We start from the raw sequence: 24,763 nt of genomic DNA, 5'->3' as shown, positions 1-24,763 counted from the left end.
TACCACATTAAAAAAAGTAAAAAAAGTAAAAGTGTAGAGACGACTGGGCAGAATATTGATCGTGAATGGATGGATGAACGATGAGTGAGTGCATGAATGGATGGATGAAGAAGATAGGGAGTGCATGGATGGATGGCTGGATGGATGAAGAAGGTAGTGAATGTGGAGCAACTTTGTGCTGACATGGCTGACACTTGTCCTGTGTTCATGTCCCTATTGGCTGCACCCCATGTGACAACAATACTGGACCAGAGCTTGCCAGATGGGATGGGTGCCAGCTCCATTATTATTATTATTATTATTCTTGCTATTACTATTATTATTATTATGGGCATTGAACCATCTATCTATCAAAGACAAGGAGTATTATCGGAAAACAAAACAGTAATAAAAAAATTTAAAAAAAACATTTCTTCCTTGGAAATATTCAATGTTCTTACGTACTTTATAACATAAGTTCATATTTACCATAAAACGCCAATTAATTAACAAACAACAAGTCCATCCAAAGTGTATACATTGTATCATTCTGATTACATTATCAGCTTGCCTTCATTTCAAGGACCATACTTCCTCTCACCAACCTCAGTCACCCAGTTCTGAAAAACTGTATAACTTACAAAATTCAAACAATACTAGACATAACCAACCCTTTCCATGATTGGATTCAGAATGAGTCTAACATATATTTGTTTTATTATTTTTGAAGCTCCTGGTATGATAAAATTTACAATAAATATACATACATACATACATACATATATATATATATGTATATGTCTTGCGAAAGGTCAGTATGATGTTGCAATGATGCTGTCAATAATAACAACAACATGAATGAATTACTTCTCTCAAATGAATAACGGCATGACAGTTCCCCGTTTCCTCTCAAGATGAGGTGGCAGGCAAAATGATGAGGTGGCAGGCAGACTCTTCAGAAGACAAGTTTTGCCTGTGCCAGTCAGTCTGAGTCAGTTAGTTAGTCTTCTGTCAAATAAGTTCAGAATATCAGGGCCCTCCACATGCCAATTCCACATCGGAACATGGGCTCCCAACTGGAGCTGCTTTGTTGCTTTGTTTCTTCAATGATTCTACTTGGAACTTGTCTACCCTAATTCATTCATTCATTCATTAGTTCATGGTGTGCTAAAAAAGGGTTATCATAATATGTAGATGATCTGGCATACTTGGGTTCTTTCTTGAGTGTGCTACCATTATGAAGGGAGCTTTACAAAGGGGGAATGGGCCATCGGATAAAAATAATAATTCGAATTCTTAAGAGTATAATAAGCCATCCAATTATTATTGCCAAATAAAAATCATACATCAAAAGGACTAAATACATCACATGTTTTGTATGATATGTTATCATAGTTTTTATTTTACTTTATTTTATTTTAAAGGAGAATATAAAAATCTTCATACAAAATGCATCCCTATCATAATATGTTAATTTTTACACTGTTTTTTTAATTCGTGCACAGTTATAAAATTTTAAAAAATCAATAATAATGATCAAAGAAATTAGGAATGTAGAATTATCATATATTGCACATAAAAAATTAATTTTTGATTGGAAATCATGCAAGCATATTTGTTCACATTCCGTTCCCATTTTTTAAATCATCTCAACTCTACATCATTGGTACACATACTGATTTTTGCGTTAGTATATTGAATGGTAGGATACAAGTGGTGAGACGTAAACATTCAAACTTCTTTATTATATTGAATAAAAATGAGTACAAACTGTGTACAACACAAAAAACACATACAACAAATTAAAACAATACGTATTTATTGTATTTAAGAGCAAGAAGAAGGCAAGGAATACTGAACAAATGTACCATAAAGTGACTATTTATTTTAATAACAAAGAATAAGATATCTTAATTTGAATAGTAATAAGAAGAAGAAGAAGAAGAAGAACCCTAGGTGGACACCCCTTTTTGTTGTTGCATGGATACCCTGTGCCATACACCCTTGCAAAAAATAACTAGTTATTATTTTAAATCAAGATTTTTGTTAATTTTATTACCTAAAAATAAAATTTTGATAAAATTTTATCCATTTTTATTTTATAAATTAATATTATGTCAAATTTCAATTCTGTTGTCCTTGTAAGAATTTGTCAAATTGATTTTTTTGATTAATAATATTGTGAAAGATTATATGTTATTAATTTCACTACTTATTAATATATCTTTCAAAATCTCATTTAAATTCAAAATTAGTAATTTTTTGTGTAAGTGTGTAAATAAGGGGGTGTCCACCTAGTGGTTCCCATGATTAAGTATACAATGTAAAATGGGAATCATATCATTGTGTCAGAAGATATTAACAATAAATCGCTAAAAACATATTTAACAAGGCACTAAAATAAAAACAAACAAACAAAACAAAACAAAACAAAACAAATAGGAATCATAATATCATATAACAAGGTATTTATATGAATTGTGCATTATGTTCATCATATTAGTTCAAATTGTTTCAAAAACATTGTGTCTTTCAATGCCCTGTAAGAACCCAAATCATTTTTAATGTCTATGATTCTGTATCTCGAGTCCTCAAATGAGGAGTTCAAGGATGTAAAGGACCTAATAACTGCTCAATTGTCATAAGATATAGATTAATTCTTAGATGCACATACCACCAAAAGTATTTAAATAAGTTTTGAGTTGCTGAAAACACTCAATGATTCCCAAAAACCCCCTTTTTTTTTCTTTTTTCTTTTCTTTTTTTCTTTTTCTGTTTTGTTTTTAAAATACATGAATGAGGGCTCACTGTTAAAAACATGAATGGCATCAATAAAAATAAGATTCAGTGAAGATAAAAACAGATCTCATTGAGAAGATGACATATTCAAAACATAAGAATTTAAGACTTGAAACCCAGACACAAAGTAAAAGCTAAAAGACCATGTAGAAAGCACCAACAATGTAATGTGTGTGAGGATTCTGTGTCAAATCTTTTTGCAATTTGTACTATTTTGCAACAAAGCAATGCATAAACGTAAGTTGTGGACTGTAAAAGAGTGATATGTGAGCAATTTGTAAACAGAAACTCTGAAATGAAATGGTAATGTTACAGAGTGTGCTTAAACTCTACACTGGAATGAGTGTGGTAAAGTATTTGTTACTCAATTTTAAAACTCACAGGACCTTTCATAGTTCTGTAATATTTGAAACAATAAAACAAGATCAATAATACTCTCACCTCTTCAATTTAAAAAGCATGTTAGTAAAAGTAACTCCATACAATTATTATTCTTTGATATCATAATGTATAATAAAATAAAACAAAATCACCATAATTAATTTCAAATATATACATATATATATATATATATATATTACTACTTGCTATTGCATAGATAAAAATGAAACCATGACTATGCTAATAAACAATATATTGTACTTCTTGTCGCAACATCAAACATGTTCACAGCAACAAAGTTAAATTTTATACTTTTTTAACAAACAAAATAATGTAATGTTATTTCTCATTCAAATTTAACATGAGTTTGTTTTACAGTTCTACACTTATATAAATATTGAGTAGCCAACAACACTTTCTAAATATTATAGATTTTTAAATTTTCTTATCATAGTGTTGCTTTGACTCAGGATCAAAGAATGTATTTAAAATTATGATTTTTTTTATCAATAGCAATAGCAAAATTATGGTGGCATTAGCAACACCTCATATATAAATATATATCTAACACTTATTAACATCTTATCTCATGTATAATACAAAAATATTCTTACATCTGTAGCTTGGTTAAAAGAACTAATGTCCATGTGGTCAAATCTCTGCATTCCCAAAGTAAATCTTACATGTCAGAACACCATAATATTAAAATAAACTAAACCCAAGCCACTTCTTATCACTTTTTTAAAATTTTAAAATTGTTTTTCTACCTCATGTCATAATATCTACAACCTGGGCAATATTCATCTACACAGAATATCACATGTGACAACCGCCTTCTATTTTTATAAAATGTATCCTAAAGATAGATTGCATTACACTTTGTTATTCTTTCAATTCAATTCAGAAGTGCAAATAACCCAACTTGTATGTAGCACACGCATAAGTATTTTTTTGTTCCATACAGTCTTTTTATTCTGCATAGTGCACCCCCTATGTTAAATCTGCAAGTTAAATCAAGACAAACCCTTTTGTTGCACCTTCTCAAAAACCTGCCACAATCTGACCAGAAAAATCATCACAACACGACCAAAGCTTGTTTCTAACTTCTCACCCAAACAATGTCACAACTTGGCTGCATTTTGTGTGGTGAATTTGTCACACATCCTGCCACACATTGTCCACATTTAGTACAACCTTTTGTGCAAGTTTGAAGGAGGGTCCTCCACATTCATTTACAGTTCACTCACAGGGTATTCAAAATCGGAGCCCATAGGCTATTGACTGGTGTTTTAACCTCCACTATCCAAGCTCTAATATGAATGAATACCCAGCTTTGATGCAGAGAATAACATTATTTCATTTTAATTTGTAAATTTCTAATGGTTCCATGTCCTCCAACAAGGTCACAAATGCATACCATTATCTAAACTTTTGAATAGCTGTGCTTGATTTCAACATCATTTTAACACTCACTGCCTTACTTCATCTCTACTTGAGCACCACATTTCAGTGTCCTTTACCTTCATTAGTGTAACATGTCCTTGACAAAAATAATATATTGCTATTGTTTGACTGCTAGCACTATGTTTATTCACAACTTAACTGGGTATTATGAATCAACTATTAAACAAACTCAGTTATCAAACAGTGATTAAACTTGGGGTATCAGAGCAACGTAATGACATGTAGCTTCTTGTACCCTAATTTACACAACAAAAATAAATACAAAAATACAAAAATAAAAGAGAAGAAATGTTGCAACACAGTTTATAAAAAAAATCAATATAAGTACCAATTTAATACTTATTTACGTAATCAGGCTCTTCATCCATTCCTCCACCGCCCCTCAAGGCAGGAGGTGGTCGGCGCAACTGAATCTGAATGAGTGAGCTTTAATCTTTCTTCTGCCCGACCGACATGCCACCAGTTCAGTCAGTCATGATCGAAATTGTGTTTAGATTCTCTGGAGTCATGTGCATGAACCTTGCAGAGCATTCGAAGTACGCTACACCTTAAAAACAAAAACAAAATAACAAAGTAACAAACAAACAAAACACAAAGAAAAAGAAAACAAAAGAAAACAATTAATATCAATAATACAGAAGAAAGAAATGGAGATGAAAAAGTGTTGAAGTGGTGGCGTGTTGAAGCAGCGAAGGTGGGCAGCAAGACGATGGAGAATGACATCCTCACTGCGACGACCTGCACGGCTTCCACAGATTGACAGCACCGACGCTGAATTCTGCGGCAACAACCCCTTCGAATTTCACTTCCTCCCTCACGAACTTGTGCATGCTGTTGTTGCATGCAACGCGATGAATCGTGAGACGAACCACCGATTGACTAAAGCTGAAGGCTAAGCGAATCATGCGTTTTTGTTATGACTCTGCGGTGATGTCGAAGCGGCTTCCCCTCTTTCGTTTCCAATTTCGTTCCCTCTTCATGATCCCTTCCAATTCCAGCTCTCGAAAACCCGAGGAATCTCAGCTCCTTCCTCTCGTATTACCCAACAAAATAAAACAAACAAAATTCTAACTCTCAGGGCAGCGATGGCACAGCAATGATCGAATGTGAATAATAACAATGTGACATCGATAGATCGATCGAAGCAGGAAAACCCACATTTCAACGTGGGTTCCGAATTCTTCGTGTGCAAATGCTGCCGCGGCATTGCTCCATTTCCTCACAGCAATCGAGGCGGACGATTGGGGCTTCGCAGTGATCGACGCGATTAGAAGCACAAGTCTAACACTCCGAATAGCACAAGACTCCGCCTTCTTTTCCATTCGGGATCACGTTCACACGGGAGGGGCTCCTTTGGAGACTAAAAGCTGGGTTTCCTTTCCCATGCTCAACGTGTCCCTTTCCATACTCCAATTTTAGGGTTCACGTGCAATTTTTTTTTGGAGGGGGGGCGGTGTCAAATGAAAAGAATAAAAGTGAAGAAAATTATGGAAAAAATATGCAAAATTAATAAAAAAATCTTATCATGCATAGAGTCACTAAAAGAATATTGACAAGTTAAAGGGCGAGTTGGAAGGTTGGATGGTGTAAAAGTAGGAGAAAGTTTGTGAGATTTTATTTTGTTTCAGTTTGATATTAGAAAGAGAGAATTGAATGGGTAAAGTTCAAAAGAAGAAAATGAGAATGTTGAATTAGGTTATCCATGGCAGCTTAAAAAGTCATAGTCTCCAAATAAAGCTACTTTTGAAGTTTTCTTCACCTAGTATTGAAAGGGCAATTTGGGTGTAGATACAATTAATAGTTGCAAAAGTCAAGTATATTCTTATCCTTTTTTATTTTAAATTCTATTCATTCCAAAATCATTGGAGATACGATCTCAATATTTGGTGAATCTTAATTTGCATCCACTAAAGGCATTGATTAATCTTGGAACCACCATTATTGTTGTTGTTGTTATTATTATTATTATTATTATATTGGTTTGTGTGGATTTTTTCTCTAAGCTTCATGTGTAGAGTTCTTCTTATATAATACCCACAAATAAATAAACGCCATGTGTTTTTTCTTAAGAGAATGTCACATCTTACAAGGAGAGGAAAAAGATGTAGTGTTATATTATGATAGTTTTAATAAGAAGAGGTTTGTTTGGAATAGAATAGAATTCTTCCTTTTTTGGAACACTTTTTGCAATTCTGCGTTGCTAATAATAGCTACATTTTTCCGAGAGCATGAAGATAAACTAAAATTATTGCAAGGGATTGGTCCTCATAATTTTTTCCATTTTCTTTTTCTCCACCCATTGCATGTACTCTGCCATCCATTATTACTTTAAAGGAGAGATAAATTTGATTGCAAAAAGGCAAGTTGAACATGCATAAATTAGAAAAATATATGTAATAAAAGTTTTTTTTTTTTTTTTTTTTTTTTTTTTTTTTTAGTTTTTTAAGACATGGGATAAAAAAAAATAACCCATTAGAATCTATTTCATCAATTCTCCTTTAATGGTTTCTCAAACTTTCCACATTGGATGATTACTTTATACATACATACATACATACATACATACATACATACATTGAATAGATTTGAATAATTATAGATATACTTTAATATGATTTGGTACACAATTTATTGTTGTTATTTAACCACAGATTGGAGGGAGTGAAGTTCTTTCTCTCATGTGTAGCGTAAGAGTGTGATATATAAATTTTTAGTTTCTATAACAATTATTTTGTGAAACTAAAGGTTTGAATAAATACAAATGAAAAAAGAAGTACAGGAACATTGATGCAAAGAGATCTAGTTAATTAATTTTGCAATATTGCAAATCTGGTAAAAATAAAAACTATTCATTGTTATATGGAGTTTCAATATAAGTATCTTTTCATTAGCACATTGACTTCTACGTTTGGAATTGGCAATATTTACCATGTTCCTTACTTGTTTTCCATCTGAAATGTTACAATCTTTCTCTTTTCAAAGCTTTTCATTCAAATCATGTGATTATAATTTGCCCTTGTACAAAATCACACGAGCATACCCTATCACATGTACAAAATCAACCCCTTTTTGTAAATTACCAGTAATAATCTCAAAGCTTACAATTAAAGTAAGATAACAATTGTAAGTGGTTCTTAAATACTTAATCTGTATGTATTCAGAGTGTGTTTCTAAAACCAAACTAATTATTGCACTTTCAGATCGTCCAAAAAATAAAAATAAAAAATAAAAATAAAAGGGAGGAGGTAATTTAAATAAATATATTGATTTTTAAAATAATAATAATTACTATAAAAATAAATGAATATCATGATTTTCAAATTTTACAAAAAATGACATATTTCTCAATGTCATTTAATTTTTTCACAAGGACTCTATGTACTAATTTCATGTAGTTTATCCTATTTTTGCATACAAATAATAATATAAATCCTTTAAATTCATTATAAAAGAATATATAAATTTACACTTTAACTTTATTTTTCTGTATATAATTTAATTTTCATATAATTATCTTAACACCAAATATAAATGAAAATAATAGAGAAAATTTCAAAATAATTTCATCTACTTATTTATTGTATAAATAAAGTAGTATTGTAGCATTTATATTTCATAGTTTGTTCCACTTGAACACTGAAATTTAGTTTTAATAAATATTTGTATTATTTTACCTCAGTTGTCTTGATTTTCTCAATGTCTATAAAAAAATCTCAACTTGCAATACTTTTATACAAACCATTAACTCATTTATGGTAAATCCAGTAGGATCTCAAGAGAAAGGATGTGCAAGTACTGCTTAGTATTGATATGAAGCACATACATTAATCCTGCAATACAACATTCTGTTTTACCATTCTTCATAAATAGTATCAAACTGTAAACATTGTTTTTTAAATACCAATTTCTCTAAATAGTAAAATAAAAACACTTTACGCATTCTTGGTACTATTAAACACAAAAATATTTGGGTATGAGTGTATTTAATTTTTAAATACTACAAATAATTATAAAATTGTCTAAAAAAATGAGTTATTCTATTATTAATAATCAAAAGGTTGTTTTTAAACATCCAAATATTGTAAGTTGTATGATTTTAAATTTCACAATTACTATTGTTCTTAAAGTTCTAAAAATCCTCAAGCTTCAAAACGTTTGATAAAACTTAATCTTACATATCCTATTTAAGTTGAATACGAAAATATAATATTTAATATTTCATACTAGTTTAATTTTTAAAAATCATATTATTATGTTTAAGTTTATAAAGTATTTATAAGATATGTAGATTATAATTTACTATAATATTTGTATGCTTAGTTGTAGTGGAGATTCGGAATACTTTAAACATGTATCTTTTACATGAACTTAAAAAGGTAATTTTTGTTCAATTTCATTTATTTTTATATTTCGTGAGATTATTAAAAATTATCTATTTTTTAATTTGTTGTACATGAGTTATATTTTATGAAATAAATAATTACATATGCATGTACATGTGGATATATTTTCATAATTTTCCAAAACAATCTTATATGAAGAATTGAAATTTAAGTGTACTTGATAAATTTCTTTAAAAATATATTTTAAAACCTTAATTGACAAAATTCTACAATTTCCTTGAAAAGTATCGATAGGTGGATTTGCCATTTATGTCTTATTAAACATTTTATTTCATTTTATTTCTTAGATGTCAGAAGTTTAAATGATAAGCTTAAATTTCAATAATAAGAGTTGTATTCATTTATACACTAAAATATTGCTAAAAAGATATTATGTGAAAGCCCCTGTAGATACTTGATCACTGATCTCTTTGAATAATCGAGGTTTTTTCAGGCAACATCACTTAACATTTGTAAATGAAAACCTCTTTAACTTAATTATGGATGGTGTTTTGCATTGCAAGATATTGTCAATGAAATGTGTTTTTTGGAAGTAACCATGACAGATCAAGCTTCATGTATTGTCTTGTATGTTATCCGACTTTTCTCAATTTTTTTAATTCTTTCATACTTTAAACTATATAATATAGTAGTAAATCATTTAAAATAAAATTTAAAATTTGATATATCAAAATGTAAAACTAGAAGTTATAGTGAAAGACTTGTTTTATACGCTTGGGATCCAAAGCATTTATACATATTAAATAACATACGATAATTCTGGTTTATGCTACATCGTTGATTACTTAATTGATAAGTATACTATAAGATGATCTATCCTATGTGGTGGTTTTAAAGATTACTTGGATATGAAAACATGGATATATATTTAGAAAATTGGCCATATTATTGTAAAATCAAGAATAAGAAGCATGACCTCTTATTATAATTATTAAAAGTATGATATGTAAAATTAATAAGTTTTTAAAAACACACGAGTTGTGAATGTTTAGTTTTTGAGATATCACAAGAATAAAAAATATGTACAATATTAGAAAAAGAAAAAATCAAAACAAAACAATTTCAAATTTTTATAGTAGTTGTCTATAAATTCCTTAAAACTTTTAGAATTTTTTAGAGGTTTCTATAGCCATTAGAGAATGTTGTCAATAGCCACCCAAGCTATCCTAGTCTCAAAACAAGCTCCATTGTGGCCTAGTCATTAGCCTTGGCAAAATGGGAGATTTCTCCAAATACTTGCTATGGACATGGCTCTCTCTTGCTAGGACCAAGGCTTAGAGTGGGGCCCTAAGTGGAGGCAATGTGAGGCAAATAGATGGTGCCAAGCTTGACTATTATTAGCCACAAGACATAATAGTCTGTTGGAATGGAAAAGAGGGCGGAGAGAGAGTGAGGGCTCCCAGGAGTTAATATGGGTGAGCAAGTGGCACCAAGCTTAGCTATTGTTAGCCACCCTGCAAGATGAATGGAGATTATGTTGGAGCTGCTTTGGTCAATTCACTATGCAACCATGACATCTACCCATTATTTGTTTCTTTTGGCACCAATAAGTGCCAATGCTTTTAAAAATCTTTTGCAACTTTTGAGATTTTTATAGAAAGTTCTCATATTCTATATTGTAGAGTCTCCTCTAAAACTGCACATGGGACCTAGTTGCTATAGTATAAATGGAGATAAAAAAAAACAATAAATATCTCAATCTTGTCCATACAAAATTTGGATTAATTCAAATGTTTTAATTTTATATCTAATATTATTTTTAATCTAATATCTTATTTCAATTTTTACTACTTGATCTTTTGGTTTCTTATTTTTGTATATATATATATATATATATATATATCCAAACATATTTCTTAAATATACAATACAATTGATAAGATTATACATACTTTTGAACAGCCTTTTGGTACAAAGATTTATACACATTATAAACATGATTTTCTAAGCAGTAAAATCTATTTCTACCATTGACTGATTTATCTTACTTCATCAATATATAAATAAGAAAAAGTCCATCAGTTTGATATAATTAAGACATGCAGAATTAAATCCAAAGCCACTACTTACTCGGCATATAATTATTTATCATTTAATCTTTTTCATCCTTATGCAAAAGAACACAAACAAACAAAACAAAAAAAATTAAATGAATCAAAATCAAACAATATCAACTGTGATTATCTAAGCTAATTTTCAATTTTAATAACTGTTTGTGGGATTGTCTCGGAATCATTATTTATATTTTATTTATTTATTTTATTTATACCTCTAAACCACTTGTCGACTCTAAGTTTGCTCAGCCCTAGATCCTTAGGAAAACAAGGAGCATCTGTGGGTGTGGTGACATCAACCTGAGTATGGTAAGAATAGCCTTGATCACAATAAGAAAAGCCCTAACCCATAGCCAGATCATCCCTAATTGTAGCGTCGTCTCCAGCCCCCTCCAAATTCTAGGTGTGAAGGGAAGAGGGGGAGAGCTGGCAAGGAAACGTCACGTCATCAAACACGTCAACTTGACTATGACACATGGCCGAGATGGGAGAGAGTTGAAAGGGTGTAGACCAATAGGAGAGAAGATGACGTGGCAAGCTCCAGCTAGGCACTACCGTTGAGGTCCACCTGCAACCCTAAAGAGCCGGAGGGACAAGGTCAAGCAAGTTTCGTGGCCATGGGACCAATGCTCAAAGACCCCCTTTCAAGAGAAATAGAGTGGGTTTCATCACTTTTGCATTTTTGTATATATATATATATATATATATAGTTATAGTTATATATATACCGACTACCCATTCATTTATTCATTTGTTCATTCATTTGTATGTGTGTTGGTATTGATAACCTGCAAAGAGCCAACTCGAATTAAAAATAATCTTTTTGTAGCAAGACAGTCTATTGAAGAGTAGAACAACTAGGTTACTTGGATTTACTACTTGCTAATTTTGATGTTTTTGAATTCATTCAAAAAACATGTTAATTAAATTTGGACTTGGATGAGATTGTATTTGAATTTGAAATATGGGTTGGTTTATGACATATTAGCATTAGTTTCCTGTTCATTGTATGTATATGTATGTATGTATATATATATATATATATATATATATTCACACACACATATGCAGGATGTGAAAGCATTGGTTGCAAATAACAATGTTTTTCTACTAATGGGGATATTTTGTAAAGTGTGGTTAAGTGCTTGAATGTTTGGTTAATCTCAATGTAGTGCAAAGAATTAATGTCACAAAATTTCATATGTGAAGCTTTATATATATATATATATATATATATATATACACATATATACATGAATACACACCTACTTGTGCGTGTATATGGGAATGCATTAATAGTTTGAACATTAAAAGTTATTTGCATGTATTGAATCAGCTTGCAACAAAATCTTTATGTGTGTGTAGTTTCTCACAAAACTGAATTAAAACCAACTAATTTAGATGAAATGTGTTATTGCACATGACAATTTGTTTGGTTCAGTATATATATATATATATATGTGTGTGTGTGTGTGTGTGTGTGTATCTTCACAAACATATTTGATTTGATTTTTTCAGATTTTTGTACACAATTTCACTATTCGAGCATAGAAGTAATATTCCACATCTAATGGCTCACTACAGTATGGGAACTGTAGCCACACACCAAACACAACAAGTTTTTAGTAGAAATGGAAACTTAGAAAGATGTAAATTCATATCCCACACACCCACTCAACACAACAAAGGGGGGGATTATTGGGATTGGGGAACGGATCCATGGGAACGATGGGAACAGCAGAGATGGAGGTGGGGTGAGGGTCTTTTAGACAACATCATGGCAGCACTCAAATTTTGTGAGGGGGACACATGGAGGAGGATCACTTATGGAGTATTGGGAACAAAGCCAGGACGCCAGCCACTCATTGGATGGTGGATCTCAGTAGCAAAACAATAAAGGAATAACCATCCATGGATACATGGGGGCAGTGATTGCATCGGGTGAAAATAATGACTTGCCCGGATAAAACTAAAGCACGGGCAGGAACGTAACAAAAGAGAAAGAAATAGAACAGAACAATATGCTTCCAAGAAGGATTGAAGAAAGCCGCGGCGCTAGTCGGGCTGTGTGGGCAGTATCTCACATACGCCGCGGCGTCTCTTTCGCTCGCTCGCGCTCGCGTGCCCCCGTGCGTCGCCACCTTGGGCGACGCACGCGTGGGTATATTGCCCGATTAGATTCGTTTTTGCGTCGTGCTGCCCGGGTGCGGAGGGAGAAAAAGTTGTGCGCGCGAGCCGTGGCGCCACTGCCCGGGAGCGAGCGAGCGAGGCGTCGCGAGAGATTTGCTCTGCGTGCTTCGGGGGGTGAGCCCTCATCTCGCCAGCAAGCCAGCAAGCCAGCCAGCCAGCCAACCCTCCGCCTCACCCTCTCCGACCGGCTTCACGCCCTCCTCTCCGCTTCCCTTCCCTCTTCCTCTCTGCCTCCCCCCTCTCTCTCTTTTTGTTCTTTTTTCCCGTTGCGCCATCTCTCCAACTCTCCTTCTCAGTTTCATTTTTTCTCCTGTTTGCTTACTCGTTCTATCGAAGCCTTTTCCTCAGCTGCATCCCCTCGAGAGCCTTGGTTGTAGTCCCAAAGCGACCAGTTCCTGATCATGTGCTGTATCTAGGGTGCGTCGTGCCTGCTTGTTTGCTGCTGCTGTAGATGGGGCGCTCATGAAGAGAAACCGCGGTCGGATTCGGGCGATCCACCGATGACAGATTCTCGGGGCTGTTCGTGCGCGTATGGCGCTTCTGCGTTTTTGTTATTTTCGGTTCTGGTGTTCTGGGGAGAAGATTGTGACGCGAGGGGTGGGAGGAAAGGAGGGTGAGGTTGAGAATGAGGATGAGCAGAGGTGCGGGTGAAGGGTGAGGGTAACGTGTGGAAGGATGAGTGGGGAAATTTGAATGTTTGGAGAACAGTGAGGGTAGGGGTTGGGTTGGATCAGAGGAGCTGGGGATCGGTGAACACGGTGATGGTAGGGGAGTGAGGATGAGGAGGAGGAGGGGGAGGAGGCGAGGATCATGGGCCTCGTGATCGAATGGGCGGCAACGATTGCAGGGGAGGTGTTCAGGAAATATTAAGGTATGATAGAACGTTATGATTTTTCGATTTGGTTTCTCAACTGTTGAAATAGAGGCTGTCAGGATGGTGAGTTTACGGGAAAATCGTGGGAGGGTAGGGGTGGGTTTAGGGGGTCTGGTTTTTGAAAGTGAGACCCAAGGCGGGCACGCTGCATCCGTGGATCTAGGGAGAGATTTTCGTCGCTTCTGGAATAGCACAGAGTTGGAATTGACGCCTCAGCTGATGCAGAAACATCAGAAGCAGAGGCTAGTTGGACACTAGCCGCCGATTTAGGAGCTGCAATAGCAGCGGCAGGAAAGCGAATTGAATGTCGGGCCACTGTCTGCAGCGATGGCGGCGATGGGAGGACAGGGAGTAGGAGGCGGAGTAGGGCAGGTGGATCCTACGGCACTAGCTATGGCAGGTATGGGACAGGAATACAGTGGTAATGAGGGGCAATCTAGCGGGGGTGTGGGCGGTATGGGTAGCATGTCGATGCCAGGAGGCTCGGGAGAGCAACAGCAGCAGCAGACGCCCACCCCACCGGCCAAAAAACCGCCACCCAAGCGAACCTCGACAAAAGACAGGCACACCAAAGTGGATGGGCGCGGGCGTCGCATTCGCATGCCCGCGACGTGCGCAGCACGAATTTTTCAGCTCACTCGTGAGCTTGGTCACAAATCCGATGGTGAGACGATCGAGTGGCTGCTACAGCAATCCGAGCAGTCGATTATTGCTGCGACGGGAACTGGAACTATCCCAGCCATCGCATCCTCGATTCAGGGATCTATACGAAGTTCTTCGAGTATGGCAGTGGCAGCGGCCGGGAGAGCTGGGATACATGGTAGTCTAGGCTTGGCTGGTCCGGGTGGCGGACTGACGGCGGAAGAGATGCAGAGTCGTATGCAGCAGGAACAGGCACAGAGGGAGAGGGGTGAGTGGGTGACGAGTGCAGGGGAGCATGTGATGGAAGTGACGCGGGCCATGGAGGCCAGTCGACGGATTAGCCTGGGGCATGGGGATCCAGGGATGAGTCATGACATGATGGCTGGGTTCCAGCACCAGGACCTGGTGGGGGGTCCGTCGGAGATGGGAGAGGGGATGGAATCCCCAGACAGCAGGCTGCGAAAGAGACCGAGAGGAACATTGCAGAGCCGGATGAAGGAGGACCCTGATCAGCCGGCGAGGCCCGTGCGAGCAACTGCCAGGCAATCCATGCAGCAGCAGCAGCAGCAGCAGGTGGGGCAAGGCCAGCACCAAGGAGGAGGTTCGTCAAGCATGATGCCAGCAGCAATGTGGGCCGTGGCACCGGTCGGGGCAGGCGTGCCCAGCAGCGGAGCAATGCCGGGGACGATTTGGATGCTGCCTGTAAGCGCATCGCAGGGCGGACCAACTTCAGGGGTGATGTCGGGGCAATCTGAGCAGCAGATTTGGACGTTTCCAACCGCCTCAGGTCAGTACAGAATGACGGCAGCCGCGGGGACGTCGATACAGTTGGGTCCCGGAGGCAGTGGAGGGAGTGGCCAAGGCAATGCTCCCACCTCCAGCAGCAGCGGGCAGGCGATGGTGCCATTGACTGCGCTGCCCAGTGGGGTTGCACTAATGCCGCGGATGAACGTCCAGGGGGGTATGGGGCCAGAGCTTCAGGGCAGTCACATGGGTCACCACATGCCGCTTGGGTCTATGTTGTTGCAGCAAGGGGGTCAGCAGATGCCGGGCACTGGATTAGGCCTTGGCAGCGAGGGACACTTAGGGATGTTGGCCGCTTTGAATGCCTATAGCCGCAACGTGACCTCTGACCATCAGTCTATGGGTGGGTCGGGGCATCAACAAGGCGACAGTGGCGACGATCCCACCAGCTCGCAGTAGGTGACCTCTCCGCATGATAATGACGATGATGAGGAATTCTCTTGACTCTTGTGAAGAAGCTGCGTAGTTTGGAACTTGCGCTGCAAGTTTTGCTGCGTGCAAGTATTGTCTTTTGCGAGGACCACATCCATGTGAACCACGTTTAAAGCTAATCCCAGGCAGCCTCCAGGAGTGACGACGACGACAATTTTTCTCTTGTCCTTCGGAATGAGAAACTGCACCAAATAGACCATCGGTGCCATAGATTACTTATCTAACGAACAAGGAGAATGATGGCAAAGAGCAGTTGTGGGATATGCACGGTGCTAATGCACAGTGATGTTACATCTGGCAAAAGAGAGCGATACTCGAAGTACCGCGTGTGAAAGTCCCGCGTGTGCTGTGTACTCAACTGGAATGAAAAAGAAAACGAAAAAATATAAACGTAAAAAAACGGCAAACAAATAAGGCGATGAGGTTGCAATGGCAACTCGCACTGTCGGGGACGATGGCATTGATGGCCTCGCTCTCTGGTCCTGCCCCGGTGCGACCAGGGCTCCGCATTCTCGCCCCTCCACTCACCCCAGGACTCGTGTTTTTTAGTACCCATAACTCATCGGATCCCTGGGTTTCAAAGGTAGCCAAACCCACTGTAGTTGAAACAGGTTGTTTTTCTTAGTGTCATGTAAGGGTCATTCTTTGTCTTCGTCACGACATCCATTGGTGCTGTTAAGACTTAATAATACTCTCCCCCCCTCAGGGTCAGGGGTTTGCGCACTCGCCCCGCTTCTAGTATGAGCCTTTCTACTTGCTTGGCCACTTTGTATCGTGTAGACTTCTTTCTTTATAAAACTGTGCGCACTCTTCTGGAAGGCTGCTTCACTTCGTCTTTTTCTTCTTTGTCCACTGATTTTTGGTTGAACTGTTCTTCTGGGTCTCATCAGTACACCACTGTAGCTGTCCTGAGTACTGTGTAAAGACTTCAATGAGAGCTTGAATGAGCTTCACTGTAGTTGAACTAAGGTTTAGAAATGAGAGAATCCATGCTTGTGTCCTGTGCTTCTCGGCCGCTTGTGGTGACTGTTTCGAGATATCCCTCGCATCTTGAAAGCTAATGCTTCTATGTTCAGTTTAGATATTCTGACAAGACGTTGCTTAACTCTTTCTGCTTTGCGGTTGCCCAGACTTCATGGAGCTTAACCCCCAAGTGACTCATGCAACTGAATGTTGTACTTGTGATAAAAAATAAAAAATAAAACTTTTTTTGCAACTTTGAGGAAGAGAGTTAACTTTAGGGTACATTTTGTTCATGTAAACAAATTCCAAATGAAGAAATTTGCATCATAAAATTTAAACTAAGACAAGCAACCATTTCTTCATTAATATTCCCACAAATATGTTATTATAAAAAAGAGTCACCTCTAATTGATACAATACTGAAAAAAACAACACTAATTTTAACAATAATACCTAATTTGCAATTTTTTTTTAAAGGTAAAGCATACACTTACCAAACTTTTTTTTTTCCCATATGTTTCATTGTTCATTTTTCCTAACCCTAACCCTAAAGACTTTTTCGCCACAGTTCGAGGACAACACTGCTCCAGTGCTTTCAACACAGTGTTTGCTTTCTGTTATGTCACGAGCTTATGGCCTTGGGAGTCTGGAACCATCCCCAAGGTGGGGCTTCATGGTCCACAACCAGAGAGGGTTTCCGACCGGAATCTAGAGTGCAACCTTGACTCTTTGTACTGCAAAGTGGCGAGAGCTGCCGGCTCACCAGCCTGCAGATTTCAACGATGCTCATGCACGAGAAGGGGGATGATTCCTCAATGCAGGTGACCTGACCACATTCCATCACCGCCCAGAAACTGTTCACCGCCGGCTCCGAATATGCTACACAACTGTTTATCTGGTTGGGCACAACGGTCACTGTGCCCAGTACTGCTTGTCAACTAGTTGCGTGTTTAGGTTCCACACCTCCCACCTTCTCTCCCTTCAGCTCAATTAAGGCCGCCTTCACCTCCTTCGTCTTCACTCCAGTAGGGTTGTCAGTAACTTATTGCAAATACACGTCCAGCCACTTCCAACTCACTATCTAATTCACAATACTAAGTTTGTAGCTGACAAATATAGGTCTACAGTAAAATGCAATAACCCAACCACAAAAAATAACACTAAAATCAAAAGAAAGCAAGAAAGGAAGCTGGACTAAGTCAAAATCAGTGAATAGTGGCTCGCCTAGAAAAGAAGCTCATTGATAATGAACTGATAACAAGTTGCCATTTAATTGATGATCCTCGACAACAAACTCAGAAGAAAACACATTACATAAACTCTGCACACAAAACTGGTCACATCATCCTCTCTTGGCTTTCTATATATACACATATAAGAATATAAACATAAATGTGAATGAGTTTGTGTGTCTGCGCATATGTAGATAAAGATCTGAAGTTTTCTATTTTGTATGCCAAACAGAAGCGCCAAAGTAGCTCTCACACAGCATGCTGCGCTGGAAATGAGACTGATAAAAACAATGGGGATGGGATGGGATGGGATGCGATGCGATAAAATATTTATCTTTTAACTAACACTATAAATCATATTAGATTATTTTTAAAATTTAAATATTTATCCTAAATTAAAATAATATAAACTAATTTTTAGAAACTGTTAAAATTAATAACCTTAATTTAAAAAAACATATAAAATATAAAATTAATAATTCAAAAAAGATTGATGTTTTAATCTTAAGATAAATAAAGCTTTAATATAGCAAAAATTAAAATTATAATAATATTTAAAATGAACAAAAAGTATTTGTTAAATTATAATACAAACTTATTTTTTAATATATGTATAGTACATAAAAAGATATTCACAAAAGCTTTTAAAAAAAAGGCTCAAGCTACAAGCATACTTCAAGTTGCTATACACACATCTATTATGTCTATACATACATCTAAGACTTTTGATTAGTTCATTCAAATTCTTTTTTTCATGCCTCGATGTAAGTCCTTTATTTCTTCTTTTTTCTTAAGCAGATTATAATCTCTAATCTCTTTTCGTTACCTTGGTGTAGATTTTGATTCCCCTCTCTTTCTTCTTTGCCTTGCCATGGATCCTATTGTCACACACACATATATATATATATATATATATATATATATATATATCTAATAATTACTTATATATTTGGATAAAAATAGATAAAAATATATTAATTCCATAATATCTTTTACAAAAGCTTTATAGATGCTGCTTTGACTTTATAGGTGTTCATAATTGACTTTTTAGGTTAGAAATATCATCAACAAGTTAGTCATGTGCCACACATGTTGGTAGCTTGAAGAACAAGCTAACTATGTAGCACACACATAAAAAACTTATCATACAAGCTAATGTATGTGTTTGGCAAAGTCAAATTATATTAGAGGTCCTATAAAACTTTGCCACATATCTCTTAGTTAGATAATATATATAAAGGCAAGAGTGAAGCTCTCTTTATTCTTATCAACTACTTTCTTGCTTCTAGTCTAGATTCAAGAGTCTCTAGTTTCCTTGTCTTTTAACAATAGCAATTCGAGTTTTCATTTAATATACATATTTTGTTATTTTTTTACAATAGAACATCCTTTCGGTACTGGAGAATCAAGAGTTATCTTGTATGAGAAGTTTGATGGCACAAGATCTAAGTTTCAAGGATTTATCAATCAAATACAACTTGTGATTGAACTTCAATCCTAAAGCTATTCAATTCCATGATTTTAAGTTAGATTCATTAATACACTTCTTTCAAGTTCAATATTATCATGATTTTCATCTTTTTTTGAACAACAATATCCAATACTAGATAATTTGGAGGTTTTTTTTACAAAGTTTTGATCCATATATGGAAAACATGGTGCAACTTGTGTTGCAACCAATAAGATGTATATTTTGTAACAAGACAATTGATTTGTAATACTATATACTTCATAATTCTAACAACTTGCAAGTGATATCAAGTAGAATGATGCTACATTTATTAGCCAATTTTTCAATAGATTACAATGTAAGGTAAAGAAATTGATCTTCAACATACTTGGTCTTCAAATATTGAGTCAAGCATTGACTTTGCTGTGAAGTGTGACAATCAACTTTTCAAATTTTGATTTGAAAATCGGACAAGTGAGCCTCAACATTCTTATAATTCAATGGCAATACCAATGCCTCTTCAACACATATATTTGGAAGTAGAAGATATGCAAATTGATGCCATATGTTTCAAATTACTCACTGAGCAAAAAAAGACTCATTGTCGTCAAGAAGGATTGTACTTATATCATGGAGAACCTAAGCACACTACTCAACATTGGCCAAAGAAGCAACACAATTATAAAATAAGGAGTACAAATATCAAAGAAGATATTATATCAAAAACAAAATTTATCCAATTATAATAGAGATTTTACAATTAGAACCTTATACAATACCTACTGAAGGTCCTATTCTCTCCCTAGAACCTTCTCTTTATTTTACATTGAATATTATTTAAGGACCTAAACATTACAAAGCCTCTATCTTTTTAGATTTAAGAGCCTCAACTTGTTTTTTAGATGAAGAATTTACTAAAAGACTTAGCATATCTTAAGTGAAGAAAACTAAACTTGTTCATGTAGAAGTCATAGATGGTCCTCCGTTGTCTTCTAGAAATGTTACTCACATAATCCTTCATATAGAAGTAATAATCATTGATTATAATAGCTTTGTGATATTTAATATCATTAAATCTTTTTCTAATCTAATCATTTTAGGCTTATCGTGGTTAAAAAAATATAACCCTCAAATACATTAGATTTCTTATACTCTCGACTTTTCTAAATATATAACTAAGAGTGTAGTTCATCAAGTAAAATATCATAAGTTTAATACAATTAAACCTATATTTGTAGAAGCAAGAGCTTTATTACATGCTACAAAAAAAGGATCACCTTCTATCATTTATGCCACACATTTCTAATAGTATAAAGACTTCAAGTGGCATTTCAAGCTAATATCAAGAATTTTAAGATGTATTTAAAAAAAAGAATGTAGATATCTTTTAGAACATCAGTCCTATAACTGTTCAATCAACCTTCAAAAATGAGCACAACTGCCATTTGGATCAATCTATAATTTATCACAAAATGAATTGAGTGAACTCAAGGAGTATATTGAAGAAAAACTAGTTAAGAACTTCATACACCATTTCAAATTTCCAACATGAACCCCAATTCTATTTGTAAAGAAAAAAAGATAGATCATTGTGGATGTACGTTGAAAATCGAGAACTCAATAAGATCACCATTAAAAACAAGTACCTACTACCTATAATATTTGGACTTCTTGATCAGGTGAATCAAGCTAAGATCTATACAAAAATAGATCTACGAGGAGCATACAATCTGATATACATTAAAGAAAGAGATAAATAGAAGATTACATTTCAAACTAGGTATGGATATTTTGAATATAATGTCATGCCTTTTGGACTTACAAATGCATCCATAGCTTTTTAACATCTTATGAATGATGTTTTTTGAGAGTTCTAGACAATTTTGTTGTTTTTTATCTAGATGATATCTTGATCTATTCTGAGAATACAAAAGAACATGAACTTTATATTCGTCATGTGTTACAAAAATTAAGAGATGTGGGATTCTATGCTAAGATAGAAAAGTATATATTTTATACTACTGAAGTTGATTTTTTAAGTTACATCATTTCAAATGATAGACTTATGATGAATCCTAAAAAAGTTCAAACTATAATAGATTGAAAGATCTCAAAAATAATATGTGATGTCAAATATTTTATGGAATTTGCCAACTACTATCAGATCTTTATCAAGGACTTATCTTAAATTATAGCTCCACTTACATGTTTGACTTGTAAAGACAAACTTTAGTGTAATTAAGAAGTGGAAGCAACATTTGAAGCTTTAAAGATAGCCTTTTTTTTTTGCATTAATCAATTATCACATTAACTTTTTGAAGACATTCTTTATAGAAACAAATGCAATAGATTTTTTTTTGAGTGCCATATTATGACAAATAGGAACATATGATAAAATTCATCTAGTGGCTTTTTATTCCAAGAAATGTTTAGCAACCGAGATTAATTATGAAATCAAAGATAAAGAGCTTCTTGCAATTGTAGATTCATTTTAAGAATGGCATCATTATTTAGAAGGTGCTTCCATTCCAATCATTATATATACAAATTACAAGAATCTTAAATATTTCATGTTAGTATGTGATTTGAATCATCTTTAAGTTTATTGGAGCATGTCTTTATTTAGATTTGATTTTAGGATCTCATATTAACCTAAGAAATTATAAGGTTTGTCAAATGTCATTTCCAGAAGTTCTTATCTTGTACCTAAAGAACAAAATGCATCTTTTGATCAACAAAGAATGATTTTCTTGAAGCCCAAGAATTTTCATCTTCAAGTAATGGAATAAATATTGACTTTTGATTCAACCTTTGTCAAATAAATTCAATCAAGTTATATCTTATGATCCTCTTGTTCATGATATCAAGAATCCTTCTCCTAAGTATCATGATGCTTTCTAATTTGAATTAAAAAATAACCTATTCTATTTCAAAGGATGCCTATATGTTTCAAAAGAAGAAGCATATTTACATGTTCTTTGAGCATGCCATGATTTTCTAGCAGCTAGATATTTTAGATAAAATAAGTCTATAAATCGAATATCTAGAGAATTTTGGTAGCTACAAATATGGAAGGTGGTCAAAGATTTTTTTCAATTATTTTATATTTTTTGAAGATCAAAAACTCTCCATTATTGCATGTATAGACTTCTTCAGTCATTATCTATTCAAGAACAATCATTTTTTATTTATTTATTTATTTATTTCTATAGATTTTATCTTGAATCTTCTCAGATTCATATGATTCTATATTTGTGATAGTAGATTATTTTATGAAGACGACACATTTTGTACCATATACAAAATCTATCACATGTAAAGAAACATCCAAGCTTTTCTTTGACAATATCTATCAATATCATGGATTGTTCAAGGATATTATATTGGATAGGAGGATTCAATTTGTATCAAGATTTTAAAAAATCCTTTTTAAGATTTTCAAGGTAGATATAAAGCTATCTTTGACCTTTTATCTCAAATTGATGGACAAACAAATCATGTAAATTAAGTTTTGGAACAGTATTTAAGATGTATTATTAATTATCAAGAAGACAATTGAAAAACTCTTTTTCCTTTAGTAGAGTTTGCTTATAATAATACAATGCATTCTTCTCCACAAAAATATATATATATTTTTTTTTGTCAATTATAGTTATCATCTTTGGCTTAATACTTTTGACTTTTCAATAGTTGATAATCTTATAGCAAAGTTTTGGCAAATTGTTTGTCAGAGCTACATGCAACAATAAAGGTACAATTAAAAGAAGTTCAAGAGCAACAAAAGATCTATGCAGATGTTTATCAAAAAGAACAAACTATAATTCAACATGGGTGATAAGGTATGATTACTTCATTACAATATCAAGACTACTTGTCCTTGTGACAAGTTGGACTATTGTAGTCTTGGACTTTTTTCTATTTTTGAATAAATCAATCCATTTGAAAATCAATTATACCTACCAAAATCAATGAAGATCCATCATGTATTCCATGTATCTCTTTTTGAATCATATAAGATAGTTAATATATTAAGAAAAAGATACATGTCACTTCTTCCTATAGAAATAGACAATAATAAAGAATTTGAAGTGGAAGAAGTCTTAGATTTAAGGCGGTGCCAAAATAGGTTAGAATATCTTATTTATTGACGAGGATATGATATTAATGAATGCACATGAAATCCAATAAAAAATCTTATAAATATAGTGTAGGCGATGAAAGCTTTTCATCAACAATATCTATCAAAACCAAGATAAAGATATTTTCTTATAAAAGAAATAAGATCTAGATAAGATAACATTCTATTTTCTATCCATATTGTATCTACTTTATATTTGTAATATTAAAGAGATGGAGAATCAGCAACCAAAAAATTTGACTGAAGAGCCTTCATTTGCTGACCTGCCGGATATGATATTGTCAGTATTACAATCATTAAGATAACACAATTGAAATTAAGGTCATCAAGAATAAATTATTCTTCCTGAAATAGATAGTGAGATACAACATGTTTAATATTACAATGTTAGAAGGAGCTCTCAATATTTGGTGATTTTACTAGAAGTAGAAACAACTCCTGACGATGTTCCAAATGTTTTATTTGAAGGAAGTTATGAAGGCTTGAACAATAATCAAATAATTGGGTGATTTTTCTGCCTTGGTATAAAATATTATTAATAATTAAGAGACCCTATCAACCATTTTTAAAGAAAATAAAGATCAAAGTATGTCGCAAATTATATTTGTGACAACTTTGATTTTTTCAACATATGATGAGTACTACCTATGGAACTTGTTCCTAAAAAGGAGGTAATATCATTGTATGGAATAATCCCCTCTATTGCATCATCAAGCCCTCTCATGAATGACCAACTACAAGACTAAATCCACAAATCAGATACTTAAAAGAATATAGATCTTAAAAGGAAATCCTTAAGATCACAAGGCACATACTATCAACTAGACCAAGACAAAAGAACCCGCAAAGCAAGAGATCGGTAGAGAGTAAGAAGAATCAAATGGCACTATGCAAAAGTTAATTTTGGAAATGAAAAAGAAAGGCTGATAGAAAGAAAAAGAAATAAAGAGAGATTAAA

At 34.5% G+C, this 24,763-nt stretch overlaps 1 protein-coding gene and 1 long non-coding RNA gene across 10 annotated transcripts; one reads left to right on the top strand and one right to left on the bottom strand.

The window, feature by feature from the left end:
- Nucleotides 1-829: 829 nt before the first annotated feature.
- Nucleotides 830-6,081, bottom strand: LOC149988256 (uncharacterized). Of its 9 annotated transcripts, none has more exons than XR_016505139.1 (4): nt 4,952-6,067; nt 4,271-4,323; nt 4,036-4,133; nt 830-3,818 (listed from the first exon to the last, which is right to left on the bottom strand). It is a non-coding gene; the product is annotated as an uncharacterized LOC149988256 (long non-coding RNA). The 9 variants fall into 9 exon arrangements; XR_016505140.1 differs by having other exon boundaries at nt 4,082-4,133; XR_016505138.1 differs by having other exon boundaries at nt 4,036-4,323; nt 4,952-6,069.
- A 7,848-nt stretch (nt 6,082-13,929) lies between these two features.
- On the top strand, nt 13,930-16,853 carry LOC112288077 (uncharacterized). Its single transcript, XM_024531909.3, has 2 exons — nt 13,930-14,141; nt 14,370-16,853. Exon 2 carries the CDS (start codon nt 14,472-14,474, stop codon nt 15,987-15,989), a length of 1,518 nt encoding a protein of 505 aa, XP_024387677.1. The 5' UTR covers nt 13,930-14,141; nt 14,370-14,471; the 3' UTR covers nt 15,990-16,853.
- The last annotated feature ends 7,910 nt before the right edge of the window (nt 16,854-24,763 follow it).

This window comes from Physcomitrium patens, chromosome 10 (genome assembly GCF_059467195.1).
Source record: "Physcomitrium patens ecotype Gransden chromosome 10, ASM5946719v1, whole genome shotgun sequence".
NCBI classification, from domain to species: Eukaryota; Viridiplantae; Streptophyta; class Bryopsida; order Funariales; family Funariaceae; genus Physcomitrium; species Physcomitrium patens.
This window is presented reverse-complemented; position numbering and strand designations above follow the sequence as displayed.